Source organism: Nerophis lumbriciformis, linkage group LG06, assembly GCF_033978685.3.
Source record: "Nerophis lumbriciformis linkage group LG06, RoL_Nlum_v2.1, whole genome shotgun sequence".
Taxonomy (NCBI): Eukaryota; Metazoa; Chordata; class Actinopteri; order Syngnathiformes; family Syngnathidae; genus Nerophis; species Nerophis lumbriciformis.
This window is the reverse complement of record NC_084553.2, coordinates 50201471-50219853: the sequence shown is the minus strand read 5'-3', so window position 1 is coordinate 50219853 and position 18383 is coordinate 50201471. Positions and strand designations below refer to the sequence as shown.

General features: G+C 39.8%; 1 protein-coding gene and 1 long non-coding RNA gene across 11 annotated transcripts in view; one reads left to right on the top strand and one right to left on the bottom strand.

Moving 5' to 3' along the window:
* Positions 1–18383, bottom strand: part of celf6 (CUGBP Elav-like family member 6) — a 426206-nt gene that overhangs the window by 60621 nt on the left and 347202 nt on the right. For 8 of the 10 annotated variants that reach the window (XR_009815640.2, XM_061964509.2, XM_061964507.2 and 5 more), the window contains 2 exons: positions 6248–6421; positions 665–812 (listed from right to left, as the gene is read on the bottom strand). Coding sequence is in view for 9 of the 10 variants with exons in the window: in XM_061964509.2 (XP_061820493.2) it covers positions 665–812; positions 6248–6421 (322 nt within the window). In the remaining variant the exon portion in view is untranslated. The remainder of the gene's footprint in view (positions 1–664; positions 813–6247; positions 6422–18383) is intronic. The other 2 variants (XM_061964508.2, XM_061964514.2) reach the window with 1 other exon arrangement.
* The window catches only part of LOC133608893 (uncharacterized), a 257241-nt gene that overhangs the window by 86166 nt on the left and 152692 nt on the right, over positions 1–18383 (top strand). The window contains exon 2 of the long non-coding RNA XR_009815641.2: positions 6243–6427. This is a non-coding gene — a long non-coding RNA (uncharacterized lncRNA). The remainder of the gene's footprint in view (positions 1–6242; positions 6428–18383) is intronic.

Here is an 18383-nt window from a genome sequence, read left to right as displayed (position 1 = left end):
AGCCTCCTCTCTTCCTGTTTTTAAATCTCTCTTAAAAACATACTTTTATTCCATGGCTTTTAACACTGAGTGATATCCATCCTGCAATGGCGCCCCATAATACACCTGCTGTGATCCTGTTTTTATGTTTTTATTAATTCTATTTTAATTATTTATTTTTTATCGTGTTCTGTTTGTGTTGTGTTGTGTTTGCTCGGTACTCGTTTTATCTTTTAACCTGCTCATTGTACAGCACTTTGGCTACCCCTGTGGTAAATTTAAAATGTGCTCTATAAATAAAGTTGATTTGATTTGATTTGATTTGTTTATACGGCCACCCTCAGTGTGACCTGTATGGCTGTTGACCAAGCATGCCTTGCATTCACTTGTGTGTCTACCGAAAAGTATCTAAATAATTTTAGTACCGGTACCAAAATATTGGTATCGGGACAACACTAGTCTCTATTGCATAGCCCTGGATATAGGACAATTCATCTTTTTAAGACTTTTTCTAGAGACAAAATGATTTCTTATATTTAGGTCAGTACCTTAAAGACTTTATATGGAAGCCTTTTACAATTCCCTTAATGTCCCAGTGGAATTTTTAAATTACTGGCTTTGGTGTAAATATTTTTGATTTAACCTCGGAAGACGTGTAAGAACCCCAAAGATTGGGCGGTCGTACCTGAGGATGGTGTCATGGGCGTGGCCACCAGGCCATTGACATTGAAAGCTGCCATTTGCTGCATTTGCGCGGCGGCGATGGCCGCCATGGGGTTCAGGTAGGACCCTTGCGTTGCCGCCATCAGGGCTGCTTGCTGTTGCATCATCTGCTGTAGGATTAAAGATCAGCGGGGACGGGAGGGAACGAAGGGGAGGAAGGACAGAGACAAAGAGGAGGATGAAATAGCCACGGGAGCAGAACGTGTTTACTCTCACATCTCTGTTTACTTGGCCGGCGCCTTGTTCTGTCTTGGACCGAGGCGAGCGTGTTGCTGTTGCCCCCCCAGCGACCCTAACGCTGTTCCCATGTCCCACCATTGCGCCGCCACACCATCTATGCATACATGCTGCACAGTATAGGCAGTGCGCATGCTATGCAGGCAGGGAGTTGAGAAAGATAGTGACTCCTGAGTGGGTGAGTGGGCGATTCTCACCTGTCAGGTTGAGCTGTTAGTTTACCTTGTGAGTGCAAAATCTCACAGACTTCTAACTCGGGCTGTGACTTTCATGTGTGAATATGAAGTGGTGGTGTCGGTGGGGCTAGGCGGTGTCGGTTCACAGTAATGGCATACACTTTTTGAGTTTGGGGTGTCAAGGAAAATGAATGAATTGTTGAAAATGCAAGCTGAGGTTACTGAAGGATTTGAATTGACCAAAGTACTTACCAAAGTAAACACACAACAATGTAATGCAGGAGTTCCCAATCGGTTTTTAGATTGGCGTGTAACCCAATTTATGAGTTGCGAGTGTTGGGTTAAATTTTGGAGTTACTTTTATGAAGAGCAATCCATTTTTGGGTTATAAGGGTATTATTTCTGGGTTTTCAAAATGATGAACCATTTTTGGGTACCGTATTTTTCGGAGTATAAGTCGCTCCGGAGTATAAGTCGCACTGGCCGAAAATGCATATTAAAGAAGGAAAAAAACATATATAAGTCGCACTGGAGTATAAGTCGCAATTTTTGGGGAAATGTATTTGATAAAACCCAACACCAAGAATGGACATTTGAAAGGCAATTTAAAATAAATAAAGAATAGTGAACAACAGGCTGAATAAGTGTACGTTATATGACGCATAAATAATCAACTGAGAACGTGCCTGGTATGTTAACGTATTATATTATGGTAAGAGTCATTCAAATAACTATAACATATAGAACATGCTATACGTTTACCAAACAATCTGTCGCTCCTAATCGCTAAATCCCATGAAATTTTATACGTCTAGTCTCTAACGTGAACGAGTTAAATAATATTATTTGATATTTTACGGTAATGTGTTAATAATTTCACACATAAGTCGCACACCCGGCCAAACTATGAAAAAAACTACGACTTATAGTCCGAAAAATACGGTAAAAAGCTTTCTTTTTTTTTCTTTTTTTTTTAAAAAGATACTTTTTTCTTCAAGGGAATTTATGTATGGATTAATCTCATTAACATTATTTTCAGTCACCCAACATTAAGTTAGCATAACTCAACTTTTGCGTTAAATAATTCAACCCAATAGTTTGGTTGGGAATAACCCAACATTACTACTCAGTGGCCTAGTGGTTAGAGTGTCCGTCCTGAGATCGGTAGGTTGGGAGTTCAAATCCCGGCCGAGTCATACCAAAGACTATAAAAATGGGACCCATTACCTCCCTGCTTGGCACTCAGCATCAAGGGTTGGAATTGGGGGTTAAATCACCAAAATGATTCCCGGGCGCAGCCACCGCTGCTGCCCACTGCTCCCCTCACCTCCCAGGGGGTGATCAATGGGTGAATGTGGAAATAGTGTCAAAGCGCTTTGAGTTCCTTAAAACAAAAAAGGTAGAAAAGCGCTATACAAGTATCAGATCAGAATCAAGGGTGATGGGTCAAATGCAGAGAATAATTTCGCCACACCTAGTGTGTGTGTGACAATCATTGGTACTTTAACTTTACTTTAACTTTTTTTAACATTGACTTATCATAACTCAGCGTTTTGGTAAAATAATTCAACGCAAAAGTTGGGTTGAAAAATTTAACCCAAAATGTTGAGTTAAAATAACCCAAATAAGGGGTTCGTCCTTTTCTGAACCAGCAGTTGGGTTAAAATTGGGTTATTTTTTAAATCAAAATTTTTTAGTGTGTACCTCTGCTTTTTAAGCAACACAATGCAAAACATATGGTAAAACTGCTTAGGAGTTTTAATATAAAACAAAATATTAGTGCAAGAGTAACAGATTGAAAACAGTGCGAGTTATTTCATTTTATTACATTTTAGTTCCTTATTGGCTGAAGTACGGCAAAAATAGTTCTGTTTTGTAGCACGGTTTTTATCTAGCACACTGCTTCTGTCTGATCCACTTATTTCACAAGTGTTCCCAAACAGGATACTTTAACAACTGAAGAGAGTTTTAAACTCTGGCTTCTTCTCGTTACTATTGCTAGCCATGCCACTAACGAGCCAAAGGCTAGGCTGCACTGTATTTGAATAGAGAATAGACGTGTGACTGGACAGTTACAGTATACAGTCCTGCTCGACATCGCGCTATTGCGGCCTCACTACATCATGGATTCAGTTATTTATTTCTAAAGCATATTCTATATATTCTTCGCCTAAATGAAGTGTTAAATTAAGTCTTATTTCTCTCTCATATGTATTATAATGCAGTATTTGTCTTATATCCTTCATTCCGCACTCCATCCAGCTGTATAATCACTCGCCATACATCAATAGATGATATCTGTCTATTACCTGACCATTTCTACGTTAGCTACCTCTCTTTGTTTATAATGTATATTTTCTGCTGGACCTACTTTTTATTTTATGCTGCCCTTTTTTTTTTTGCTGCAGCTGTTCCATATACTGTAATATTGTACATGGTAAATAGGATTTGTTATGTATTGTATATATTATATAATAATATAATGTAATATAATAATATAGTATATCAGTATATATTGTATACTGTATATATAATATGTAAATATTACATATATGTTATATTTTAAATTGCTACTATGGTACATTTTTAGTCTACTTTATACCTTTTGTTTTCGCCCTCTTTTTGTGCCCTTGTGTGCACGATCCTTTCCAACCTTACCCTTTCCATCCTTTGTAACTGAACTACTGTGTGGAACCATTTCCTTTGTGGATCATCAAAGTTTGTCTAAGTCTAAATCTATTTTCTGTTACGTTGTGGCACCAAGCCGTTAAAGGGTTAACACTGTGAATAACAACAGACGGCTAATGTTAGCGCTACTGTATCTTCACTGCGACAGTCAAGTCAAACAACTTTTTAATGCACTTCATCTTCAACCCGTGCCTTCTCAATCACACATTCCCACATTGGTAAGACTTTGATTTTAAAAACAAGACCCGAGATGTACCAGTACTCGACATCATCAGCTCCGGATGACATTGGTGAGCCTTGTGAGTGATGTGTAATGACATCCGAGGACAGGCAATGCTAACATGGAATGCCAACAACACGGCTGTTAAGTTGACCAAATGTTTGCAGAATAATTGGGTGAAACAAGCGTAAAGGTGATTATATAAATGATAAATGGGTTGTACTTGTATAGCGCTTTTCTACCTTCAAGGTACTCAAAGCGCTTTGACACTACTTCCACATTTACCCATTCACACACACATTCACACACTGATGGAGGGAGCTGCCATGCAAGGCGCTAACCAGCACCCATCAGGAGCAAGGGTGAAGTGTCTTGCTCAGGACACAACGGACATGACGAGGTTGGTACTAGGTGGGGAGTGAACCAGGGACCCTCGGGTCGCGCACGGCCACTCTTCCACTGCGCCACGTTTGGTGGAAAGAAAGAGCATTAAAAGACATCACATAAATGCTTAACAATTTTATCGTATTATATAAAAATATCAGTATATATTATATATGTAATATGTAAATGTTATATTTTATATTGCTACTATGGTACATTTTTTGTCTACTTTATACCTTCATTATCTCTTCCATCCTTTGTAACTGAGCAACTGTGTGGATCAAAGTTTGTCTAAGTCTACAAAAATATTTTTCTGACGGTTAGATAGGGTCAACACATGGCAAAATATGTTGACCTCATTTGTGTAACTTTTTATTTCCATTTTTATATTTTGAGTGTAAGTAAAACAACATACTATATTATTAAAATATGTGTTTTAAAAAGGTCACATTTTTTCTCATTACAACAAAAATCAGATTTTAAAAATACTATGACAAAACCATTAAATATTACAAAGGAATGGATCCTAAACTGACTACAATAAATAAACATTGATAAATGCAATTTTTCTAGTAATGATTTAATCTTCAAGTATTTCCGTACAACTGCAAACATTTCCACAAAATTTAACAACCTTATTTTTGTAACGTTACTTGTTTTTTTTTCCATTTTCATGGTGTCACAACTTCCTAGTATTGTTACAAACTAATAATTTCCACTTCTTTCCAGTAAAATAAAAAAAATATTGAAACGGTATTATTTTGTTCTAGAGTTGGACACAATTACTGCAACTTTTTATTAAAAATTAATATATGGGTGTTTTATGTTTAGAGGGCTCCAATTATGTTAAAAAAAATGTATCTAGATTTTTTTTAATTTTTTTATTATGCTTTATTTTTTGGAATATTAGATTTATTGATGATAATCATACTTTGCGGAAATTTGTTTACCACGATCACGCCTGGAACCAATTGGCTGCGATACACAAGGGTTTACTGTCCCTCAACTAACCGTGCACGATGGAAAAACTCCTTATAGTTTTAGGTTCATTTTCACCAATTTCACAACAAAATATATTTTACTGATCATCAAGCTAAGACAATTTTTAATTAAAAGTACTTTTGAATCACGTCTTTTTTTTCAAATTTTTTTTTAGCTAAGTCCACGTACAATACATGTGAAGCAAATTTCACATTGTGGTCTTCAGGCTCGGGGAATCCTGCTGCAATGCGTACGTTATATAAACATTAAGGGACAATAAAACACATAAAAACAGTATTGCATTATCTGAAATGTCCTTTTTTTTGCAAAAAAACACTCACCAGTCACAACATTAGCTGTATACCAAAATAGGCATGAAAAGAATGAAATACATTCAAATCCAATTACAGATAATAATGAAATATAATTGAAATACCAATTTATTATTTATATTTATGTTTTTAATTTAGAATTGAATCGTAGCTCCTGAATGGTAATCGTAATCGAATTGTGAGGTGCCCAAATATTCCCACCTCACACTGAAAAACACCTTGAAAGGCTGACACAGCAATTTAATATAATATTTTGGGTAACTTTTTGAGCTCCATGAAAAGGCTAAGATAACAAAAACAATTTTTTTGTATGATGCAGTGCAGTTTTACCCCATTACAAACTTCAATCAATGTTTTTTTTTTTTTGACCAAATACAGTATTCTTATATAGTTGTGGTATACCAAATGTTGTGTCCAGTGAGTGTGTTATACAACATATTCCTGGTGGAAAACAACAATAAGTGAGGTCAACTGTTAAAATGAGAAAAAAGTATTCATTTGTTTGTTTTCTTTTTTTTCAAGCTCACCGTCTCCTCCCCCGCCGGGCTGAGACTTACAGCGTGAGAGTAGGCGCCGTAGGCCCCAAACTGGATGGTCATGGGACTAAAGATGCCGAGCTGACCCGCCATCTGGTGCATCCTGCGCAGAGTCCTCTCCTTGTCTGTGTCTGCGAATTTGACCACCAGGCTGGACGAGGCCCCCTAAAGGTACAGTAGGCAACATATTACTTTATATTACAGTTTTATTTGCATCTATACACGGCTGCATGACTGAACTGCAATAATGGGAGATGATTGAACCGCTGCAAGGTAAGCCTTTCATGCTCAGCAACCAGATTTGTTTTTTTTTGACATTTTTAAAAGGTTAACTATTGAAGACAGTAGTTTAATTGGATTTAAAAGTGAAATGGTAATAGGGATGTCCTGATCATGGATCAGCCGGTTCCGATACTGATCCTCCATGAGTGAGATCGGCCGATACGATCAAATGTATTAACTGTAATTTTTTCAAACGTACTTATGGCGAGTGCTATTCACAGTGTAACACGATATTTAAAATACAAACCCCAAAACCAGTGAAGTTGGCACGTTGTGTAAATTGTAAATAAAAACAAAATACAATGATTTGCAAATCCTTTTCAACCTATATTCAATTGAATAGACTGCAAAGACAAGATATTTAACGTTCAAACTGGAAAACTTTATTTTTTGCAAATATTAGCTAATTTGGAATTTGACGTCTGCAACATGTTTTAGAAAAGCTGGCACAAGTGGCAAAAATGACTGATAAAGTTGAGGAATGCTCATCAAACACCTTTTCGGAACATCCCACAGGTGAACAGGCGAATTGGAAACAGGTGCGTGCCATGATTGGGTATAAAATCAGCTTCCATGAAATGCTCAGTCATTCACAAACAAGGATGGGCGAGGGTCACCACTTTGTGAACAAATGCGTGAGCAAATTGTCGAACAGTTTAAGAACAACTTTTCTCAAACAGCTGTTGCAAGGAATTTAGGGATTTCACCATCTACGGTCTGTAATATCATCAAAATGTTCAGAGAATCTGGATAAATCACTGCACGTAAGCGATGATATTACAGACCTTCAATCCCTCAGGCGGTACTGCATCAAAAAGCGACATCAGTGTGTAAAGGATATCACCACATGGGCTCAAGAATACTTTAGAAAACCACTGTCAGCAACTACGGTGTGTCGCTACATCTGTAAGTGCAAGTTAAAACTCTGTTATGCAAAGCGAAAGCCATTTATCAACAACACCCAGAAACGCTGCCGGCTTCGCTGGGCCCGAGTTCATCTAAGATGGACTGATGCAAAGTGGAAAAGTGTTCTGTGGTCTGATGAGTCCACATTTAAATTTTTTTTTTTGTAACCATTAAAAAAACGGAAAGCAAACAAGGAAAATCAAAATATAAATCTAATCACTTGAGTATCTATCGTATACTGATACTCACAGATTGTTGACTGTGGAATGTTTTCACTGATAGTTAATAAACCGATCGAACGTGCGTCAATGGCTGTGTCTCTCCTTCTCCACAAACAATAATTATTAGATTTGATGATTGTCACTTAATCGAATGTTCATTACTCCTCTGTAGTAACAGTAGTAACAGCCCGTGTGTGTGTGGTGGCTGCTGCTTGTACGAGTACAGAGCTACTTCCTGAAATGAGCTTGCTGGAATTCTAAAGTTGTTTTTTTCCGCGTCAAAACTAGCTTGCCACATTACATCAAACGTATCGGTAACGGCGTTGTAACATACATAAAAGTAATCAGATTACTTGTTACTAGACAAAAATAACAGCATTAATAATGCCGTTATAATGTTTTTCATAACACAAACAGAACACATTTATATCGTTTTTTATTAGAGCACGCGCAAGCAGTGCAAATGGTGAAACTACTCCTTTTTATTTTTTACTACTTATTAATGACTATGACTACATGTTACTCTCATTCATAATAGTATGGTGTGTTCTTCCTCCCAAAAAAGTGTGCATTACATTGTCATTGTCTAAATACCGTAGCCTACTTTTGTCACCAGTGTCTCATGGTTTTAATAGCTGTTGATGTTGACTATATACTATAATAGAAATATTAGTCAAGGAATGGAGCATTTTTCAAGATAGAATGGGTTAAATTGTGGGGCACATCCATTCGACATCATAACACAGAGATATTTTAAATGTATTAACTACCTATTTATTGTCATTGCCGTGAGTTATTTGGTAATTGTAAGACATCACTAACAAAGTTTCTTTAGTAATAAACCTGTTGCAATCTTGATAAAATATCTTTACACATAGCTCTCATCCAAAGTCACAAGGGTGTCAAACGTATGGCCTGGGGGCCGGATCAGGTTTTATCCGGCCCGCGGGATGAGTTTGCAGAGTATAAAAATTAACCTGAAATTTTGGAATGAAAGAAACAGCTGTTTGAAATGTGCCCACTAGATGCCTAATTGCGATTCTTTGTATCTTTGTAGATGATGCTACATATGTACAAAACAAACCACATGATATTGGTACTGTAATTTGATTTTGATATAATTTTTTATCTTGATAGATTGAAAATGAACACCAATGAGTTGACTCATGAACATTGTCACATAATTTATTCAGAAAATATAGATAACGACAAATAAAGATAGAATACTATTAATCGCAACATGTAAGTGTAAAAAAAACCCAACAACATTGTGATTTGTACAATTTCAGAATGTGCTTGTTCTATTTTTAGACAAAGAAAACAATCTGAAGTTGTCTTTATTTTTAAGTTATCGTGCCATGATTTTACCAGTCCGGCCCACTTGCTCCATGTGGCCCCAGATCTAAAATGAGTTTGATTAAACTGAACCCCACATGATCAAGCAACTTGGCCACGGAGTCAAGAAAATTCTGACAACTAGAACGCTGATCGTTAGCTGCCAACTGAAGCGCTAATCACTAGGTGGCAAATGAAGAGCTCATCTTAAATGGTAACATGAGTATAATAATATTGTGGAGGAGTTCAAGTACCTGAGAGTCTTGTTCAGGAGTGAATGAAGAGTGGATCGTGAGATCGACAGGCGGATCGGTGCGGCGTCTTCAGTAATGCGGACGCTGTATCGATCCGTTGTGGTGAAGAAGGAGCTGAGCCGGAAGGCAAAGCTCTCGATTTACCGATCTACGTTCCCATCCTCACCTATGGTCATGAGCTTTGGGTTATGACCGAAAGGACAAGATCACGGGAACAAGCGGCCGAAATGAGTTTCCTCCGCCGGGTGGCGGGGCTCTCCCTTAGAGATAGGGTGAGAAGCTCTGCCATCCGGGGGGGAGCTCAAAGTAAAGCCGCTGCTCCTCCACATCGAGAGGAACCAGATGAGGTGGTTCAGGCATCTGGTCAGGATGACACCCGAACGCCTCCCTAGGGAGGTGTTTAGGGCACGTCCGACCGGTAAGAGGCCATGGGGAAGACCCAGGACACGTTGGGAAGACTATGTCTCCCGGCTGGCCTGGGAACGCCTCGGGATCCCCCGGGAAGAGCTGGACGAAGTGGCTGAGGAGAGGGAAGTCTGGGCTTCCCTGCTTAGGCTGCTGCCCCCGCGACCCGACCTCGGATAAGCGGAAGAAGATGGATGGATGGATGGAATTATTTATTCATGTTAAATGTTATTTATTCACATTCAACTACATGACGAGACGGCATGGCTCGGTTGATAGCGCAGCCGTCCAATTGAGATTGTGATATGACATCCTAACTTTCGACATCCATCAAAGAAACCAGTGGATCCGCACATGAACCCGTCATGTGCGCAGTCCTTTAGCTGTCAGCGTTAAATGCAAGACAATGGTGATTGATGCGCGCTTTTGCCAACTTTCAAACTTGAGGACGGAATTGCGATCCTAACCAGATCCCGTAGGAGTTCCAGTCGCCCCAGAGGTGAAGCTCGCGGGTAATTAAATCTGACCATTCGGCATATGAAGGGCAAAGTATTGACTAATGGGTTCTCCTTATGGCAGATATAGTTCCGTATTGATGTCTGCGTGCACAGAGTTTGCATCCAATTAAGTCATTTGAGAGACAGAGACTCCTCGTGTGACGTCCGGGCGAGAGGCGGAGAAGATTGTCTCTCTGTGTGCGTGTGTATGTGTGTGTGTGTGTGTGTGTGTGTGCGTGTTAGTGTGTGTGTGTGTGACGGAGCACAGAAACCTGGCTCCTGTTTAATTAAAAGCGATGTATGCTGGGAACGGGAGGACACAGGAGGCCAAAGGGGGCAGCCGGGATATTATTAGTAAGCTCATAAAAGCAAAGCTGAGATGAGAAGAGATCACAAAGCAGGATTCTGTCATTCTGAAAGGGTCAGTGCAAATTGAGGCTGTGATTTGGCTTTCCATTGTTTCTTTGGAGTTGAAGTGCAAGGAGGGAAAAAGGTGACCAGTGTTGTAGTACACCTGTTTGTCACGCCTGAATGAGCTGAAATTGAGAAAGCTATGCCCAGATGCTCTGCAGGTCAAGTATGAGAACAGGTTTTATCCCGGCGGAGAAGCAAAGAAGCAAGGAAAACTTTGTCCTCGAAAGAAACCAGTCTTTGACTGTATGAACATGGCATGTCTTCATTGTATGGTGTCTTAAAAAAAAGTAACTTGTTTTATAATTATTTTACATTTTTCTTAAGAGACACTGTTCAATACTCACTTGTGTTGCCAGCTATTTAGGCAATAATGGCTGTGTGATGAGTCACTTTTAGTAAATAGCACCTCTACACTGCATTACCACTTATGACTAAAGTCATTGAATCAGTCAATCAAAATGTATTGCATCACCCTCAATCACAAATATCTTAAAGGCTTCACAAACTCACAACAACATCACAACTGATCTAAACCCGCAAGGAAAAACTCAAAAGACCGCAGCTGGGGAAAAATAAGAAACCTTAAGAAGGGACCACAGATGTACAGTAGGGTCCCCCCTTCCAGGGTGATCGTCTGCAATGGATGTCGAGTGGGTACACTTATTGAATTGTTAAATTATTAGATAATGTGGAAGTACAGTCCATACGGGATCTTTTTCTGAGCTCAGCCAGGTTAGCTACACAAACACATCCAAAGCTGTGCATAGAAGAGTGGTATACCCCGGGTCATAACTCTGGTCAGCTAGCACCTCAACCAGACTGGTACCTCTCCAGAAATTATCTGTATGGGACATTGCATAACAAAAAAAAAGCTTAATGTCAATTAGGGGTGTTTTAGAATAGTCCACTATTCAATTCAGAGTAGTCTGATTGGACTATTAACCATGGAGTTAAATTATCGGAAAATTGAGTACCGAATGGGGGGGGATACAGGGTCCGTTCGTACGCGCCGCCGTCACGACACACAGCACGACGTGTGTATAGCTTTGACCAGTTTGCTTGGGCAGGAAGCCTCCTTTACTGCTCCCCTCTGACAACGGTAATGTTAACGTTATTTAGATAATCATGTTTGATTGTCTCTTTGGCGCTCCTCCAGAGCCAAAGCCGACTACAGCCGGGGGGGCGATCCACACCCCAAAAACCTACCCAATCACTAGCATTTTACTTTGTTCATCTAAGTGTTTTAGCCTTCTTGAAAAAGTTGCAAATGGAATCTCTTTGTTTGTGAGGATCTCTATTAGCGCTGTGCTAGCATATACAAACTGTTTGCACATAGAGTATTGGTAAAGTCTGACAAATTACATTCGACTGACAAATATACAAGACAAGGCAGTGTAATTTAAAGGGGAACATTATCACCAGACCTATGTAAGCGTCAATGTTGATGTTGCAGAAAAAAGACCATATATTTTTTAAACCGATTTCCGAACTCTAAATGGGTGAATTTTGGCGAATTAAACGCCTTTCTCTAATATTCGCTCTCGGAGCGATGATGTCACAACGGGACGTCACATCGGGAAGCAATCCGCCATTTTCTCAAACACCGAGTCAAATCAGCTCTGTTATTTTCCGTTTTTTCGACTGTTTTCCGTACCTTGGAGACATCATGCCTCGTCGGTGTGTTGTCGGAGGGTGTAGCAACACGAACAGGGACGGATTCAAGTTGCACCAGTGGCCCAAAGATGCGAAAGTGGCAAGAAATTGGACGTTTGTTCCGCACACTTTACCGACGAAAGCTATGCTACGACAGAGATGGCAAGAATGTGTGGATATCCTGCGACACTCAAAGCAGATGCATTTCCAACGATAAAGTCAAAGAAATCTGCCGCCAGACCCCCAATGAATCTGCCGCAGTGTGTGAGCAATTCAGGTACAAAGGACCTCGGTAGCACGGCAAGCAATGGCGGCAGTTTGTTCCCGCAGACGAGCGAGCTAAAGCCCCTGGATGTCTTGGCTCACACCGTCCCTTAAACTGGACGGATCAGCTTTCAGGAAAAGAGCGCAGATGAGGGTATGTCTAGAGAATATATTAATTGATGACAATTGGGCTGTCTGCACTCTCAAAGTGCATGTTGTTGCCAAATGTATTTCATATGCTGTAAACCTAGTTCATAGTTGTTAGTTTCCTTTAAGGCCAAACAAACACATACCAATCATTGGTTAGAAGGCGATCACCGAATTTGTCCTCGCTTTCTCCCGTGTCGCTGGCTGTCGTGTCGTTTTCGTCGTTTTCGCTTGCATACGGTTCAAACCGATATGGCTCAATAGCTTCAGTTTCTTCTTCAATTTCGTTTTCGCTACCTGCCTCCACACTACAACCATCCGTTTCAATACATTCGTAATTTGTTGAATCGCTTAAGCCGCTGAAATCCGAGTCTGAATTCGAGCTAATGTCGCTATAGCTTGCTGTTCTTTCCGCCATGTTTGTTTGTGTTGGCTTCACTATGTGACGTCACAGGAAAATGGACGGGTGTTTATAACGATGGTTAAAATCAGGCACTTTGAAGCTTTTTTTAGGGATATTGCGTGATGGGTAAAATTTTGAAAAAAACTTCGAAAAATATAATAAGCCACTGGGAACTGATTTTTAATGGTTTTAACCATTCTGAAATTGTGATAATGTTCCCCTTTAAGGAAATCTCGGAAAGACCTCTGGGCGATTTATCAAAAAATAATCAAAACCAACATTAATATGGTTCTTAATTAATTCAGTGATTGCAGTACTGATTGTGCAGTGACAAACCAAACAGATTAAGTAAAGGTTAAACTGCGCCATCCAGTCCACTACACAGAAGGCGGGAACATGGAGGAAAACTGAAACACCGAGCCAACAATACAACATGAGCAGCTTTTACCCAATAGCAATTATCAGTTATTTGGACACTACAATAAAACTAAAGTGGACCAAAAAGTAGCGAAGTAGTAAATAGTTGTACAGAACTCAAGGTACGCTTCAATTAATCATGAGTTAGATTTTTTGCCATAAATGCCCAGCCTTACCTCGAGGTCTTATCGGACTCAACCGATACTGCACCTCAGGCTTGAAGAAACATATATGATTCAGGCATTTAAATGAGTTAAATCAATACCCTGGCATAGCACAGTTTTTTTCGCCCGTTCTAATTAAACTCCTCGCTACTTTATGACCTTTTTTCTTTCTCAACTTTGGTGGCCATTCAAAGGCGCCAGGCAGTCGGATTTAATGAGCAAACATTTGTCCCTGTGCGTTGTCGCCACGAAAGCCCCAGCCTGCAGTCAGCGGCGCCTGGCATTTAGCTCATCTCTCCGTCCTGCATTCTTATATTCATTTGATACCTCGCGATGAATGGGTTATGACAATTGGAACGGTCCAAGCCCGAGGCTGCATGTACTGTCTCTCTCCAGCCTAAAATTCACCCTTGATTGTGACTGGATGCTGGGCTCAAGTGCGATCAATCTCTTGGATAGACAGTTTCCATTAACAAAAAAAAAAGGGGACGAGCGAGATGTGTCCCGGAAATGAAGGAACAGGTGGCGGCCGACGACAAGGCGAAAAAAAAACAAAAAAAGAAATGCGCCTCTGCTCTCGCTGGATGCAGAAAATCCCAAGCTGACAAACAAACAGAATAATAACCTCCAGCAGCACGAGTCCTCATACCTGGAGAGAAAATGAATTTGCAGAATTTGATAAGGGCCAACGGGGAGCCGTCACTTTTGACAGGTACAACGAAGGAATTTGCCACGGGTTCAAAAACTAATCTAATTTCTTAAACAACACACTTGACTTGTGAAAATCCCCCATATTGGATTGTATATAGGCCGGGGAAACGTGGCAACGGAACAATACACAGCGGTAATTGGGGGATTAGAACTCAACTACGCCAGTGGAATGGCATTAAGCTTTATCGCTGCAGTCCTGCGACCCAATTGTGTGTAAAATACGTGTAAACAAGACATGCGTTTTTCCAGCATCTTGAACAACTCAATGCAATATTATAGCAGGGCCATCTCAAGAGGGGGGAAAAACACTGTAATTATCAATAATAACAAAGTTTGTCTCCCTGTGGAGAAAAATACTTTTAAAGGATAAGTGAAAGTTTGAAAGTACCGTAGTTGTTGACACATTTAAACTCTCAGAGCCTTAATGGAGAATGTGTAATGAATTAATTGAATGTATGATTGCGAGTTGTTTGGTAAATGGATGAACCTCCCCCAGTGGGCTTTTGTGCTGCACGGCTGGTGAAACCACTCGGGGAGGTTGTCGCTCATTAGCAGTGCCTGTCGCTGTCTCGGTTTGGCCTTTCTGTAGCCCCCCAAAGACTGATGCAGCTGCCAGCCGAAGCCCAGTAAAGCCCAGAACTACAGAAGAACAGGGGATCTGTCATGCATTTTTTGACAACATGACAGGCTGGATCATTTACTTGTGATTTCCGTGACAATATGCGTACATATGAGGATATATGAATGTAGAATAGGAAGTATGGGCTTTGTTATTGCAGAAATTAAATAAGGGCTGTCAAAGTTAACGCGACAACGCGTTAACTATAAATTTCAATATCAGCACAAATTGACCCACAGGCAATGCCGTAGCGGTGGGAACTTGGCTGCAGTTCACTTGCTCCTGATGAGCCAACATTATTAAAAAGGTTTATGTGTTCACTTAAGTTACTTGCAGAAAACATTTTACAACCCATAATCTATAATATAGAGATGAAATTTGCATGTTCTCCCCGTGACTGCGTGGGTTCCCTCCGGGTACTCCGGCTTCCTCCCACTTCCAAAGACATGCACCTGGGGATAAGTTGATTGGCAACACTAAATTGGCCCTAGTGTGTGGATGTGAGTGTGAATGTTGTCTGTCTATCTGTGTTGGCCCTGCGATGAGGTGGCGACTTGTCCAGGGTGTACCCCGCCTTCCGCCCGATTGTAGCTGAGATAGGCTCCAGCGCCCCCCGCGACCCCAAAGGGAATAAGCGGTAGACAATGGATGGGATGGATGTATGACTCTTTGAAGGGAGCCGTTCCTTTAAAAGAGCCGTTCAAAAGACTAACTTGTTTTCATCAAGGAAACAATCACTCGTGGCAGTAATAAAATAAAACTTTGGTCAATAAATCAAAATGTATACATTACACCAATATAGACACTATTGGTGAGAATTATTTTGGAATATTGATAAAATGGCTTTAGTCCATCCATTTATCCATTTTCTACCGCCGCTTGTCCCTCTCGGGGTTGCGGGGTGTGGCTGGAGCCTATCTCAGCTGCATTCGGGCGGAATGCGGGGTACACAGACAGACAACATTCACACTCACTACACACTAGGGACCATTTAGTGTTGCCAATCAACCTATTCCCAGGTGCATGTCTTTGGAGGTGGGAGTAAGCCGGAGTACCCGGAGGGAACCCACGCAGTCACTGGGAGAACATGCAAACATCACACAGAAAGCCTAGGGATTGAACCCAGGACCTTCTTATTGCGAGGCACACACACTAATCCCTGTTCCACCGTGCTGTCTTTTGTGTACATTGTAAAAATTCCACAATATAGTGCTATTTCCCCATTCTTTCACAGTGACGTCACTATGTAAAGCTTTACATAGTGTCGTCGTCACACCCGTGGATTTTGGTGAAGTGCATCCAAATGCTACAATTCTTTTGACTTTTGTTTGATTTTACAGTTGCCAGTATCTCTTTCTAAACCCAAATACAGTGGCAAAATGGCTCAGTAATTTCTGGTGCTTATTAAACTCCTCCCCTCAGCTAAGTGAGTGAGTGCGTGCGCATGATGGCTAACTCGGTGATGTCATTACTCCTGCAATAAATAAAACCAATGAAGTTCTAGATTCTGATTCTAATTGTGTGAATGCTTTGGAGCATTCACACATATGGTTTTCTACACCAAAATTAATCTATTTATTATTGTGTGAATGCTCCAAAGCATATTTCAATTTCAACTTATTCTTCTTCTTCTCCAAATTCATTTTTCCCATTCAAAATGAATCGGCCATTTTTCAAACTTTCACCATTTCCACATTTTTCAACCTATTCAAACCATTCAATTTTCAACACATTCCACCATTCTGTAAATTAAAACTATAATAAACTACCATATTTTTCGGACTATAAGTCGCAGTTTTTTTCATAGTTTGGCCGGGGGTGCGACTTATACTCAGGAGCGACTTATGTGTGAAATTATTAACACATTACTGTAAAATATCAAATAATATTATTTAGCTCATTCACGTAAGAGACTAGACGTATAAGATTTCATGGGATTTAGCGATTAGGAGTGACAGATTGTTTGGTAAACGTATAGCATGTTCTATATGTTATAGTTATTTGAATGACTCTTACCATAATATGTTACGTTAACATACCAGGCACGTTCTCAGTTGGTTATTTATGCCTCATATAACGTACACTTATTCAGCCTGTTGTTCACTATTCTTTATTTATTTTAAATTGCCTTCCAAATGTCTATTCTTGGTGTTGGGTTTTATCAAATAAATATCCCCCAAAAATGCGACTTATATATGTTTTTTTCCTTCTTTATTATGCATTTTCGGCAGGTGCGACTTATACTCCGGTGCGACTTATACTCCTAAAAATATGGTACTCCTTCCACATTTTTCAACACATTTTAACCGTTTTACCGTCAAAACATTCCTCTTAATCAGGACAAAAAAACGAAGTAGTTTTTTGAACTGGAAAAATGTCCTGTTTTCCCGAAATTCCAGGAATTCCGTAATATAATTTCTAAATTAAACATGTTACTACTTCAACATTTCTTGACCGATTTGAAAAATTTGAACACCAACCATTTCAACTCATTCAAACCATTCACATTTTTTTACCATTTGCAAAAAAATTCCCGCTTTTCCCGAAATTCCCAATTTTGGGGGGAAATTCCCAATGGGACATACTTCAAAGTTCCACTACTCCCACATTTTTCATCTGATTCAAACTGTTCCAAATTCTAAATATTCAGCCGGTTTGGGAATTGTGTGCTCTACTTCAACAATTCTAAAAAAAGTCCAAGATTTTAGTTCAACTTCAGCATTGGAGCATTCACACGCAATTCCTTTAGAAATTGCCTCATCTCGTTCTCATTGTCATTCTCATTCTAATATGGCAGTGTGGGCAATTTGCATAAGGAACGGCTCTCAGACAAACAAATGACAAATGGGAATCATTTCTAATCGTTCAGTTGAACGAGACATTCAAAAGACCTGACTCGTTCGCGAACGCCACATCTTTACCGCAAAACCATTTTCAAAGTCTGAGACCAGCACTTGTAATCGGATCAGATCTGTCGGGCAATTGTTTTGCGTTAATGTCCAGGTTTACGTGTATTGAAATAACCCCCCTCGTTTAACTCCTGCCATACGGACCATATATTTATGTTATGTTATATTTATAGTATTTGTTTTGAATGTTTTTTAATTATTAGTCACAACTCTTAACACCTCCTTATATAAGAATTATTATATAACAAACTTTTCCGGTTGTTGTGTCGCTTTGCACATGTTTTGTAGCAACTTTAACTGTCTTAAAAGGCCAAAATTGAAGAACTGACATTTAGAAGAAGCCGTGTGATAAAAAAGATTGTCAGAATCCTCTCATTGTATGGTTCCTCCATCCATAAAAGTACATTTAATTGGAATGTGCATTCAAGAGTCGCTAGGGCAGCTGGAGCTACGTTCGCTGCTCAAAGGCTGAAGTTTGTCACGGACTTAGGGTGTATCTCTTTTTTTGTTTTTACCTCTGATAGTT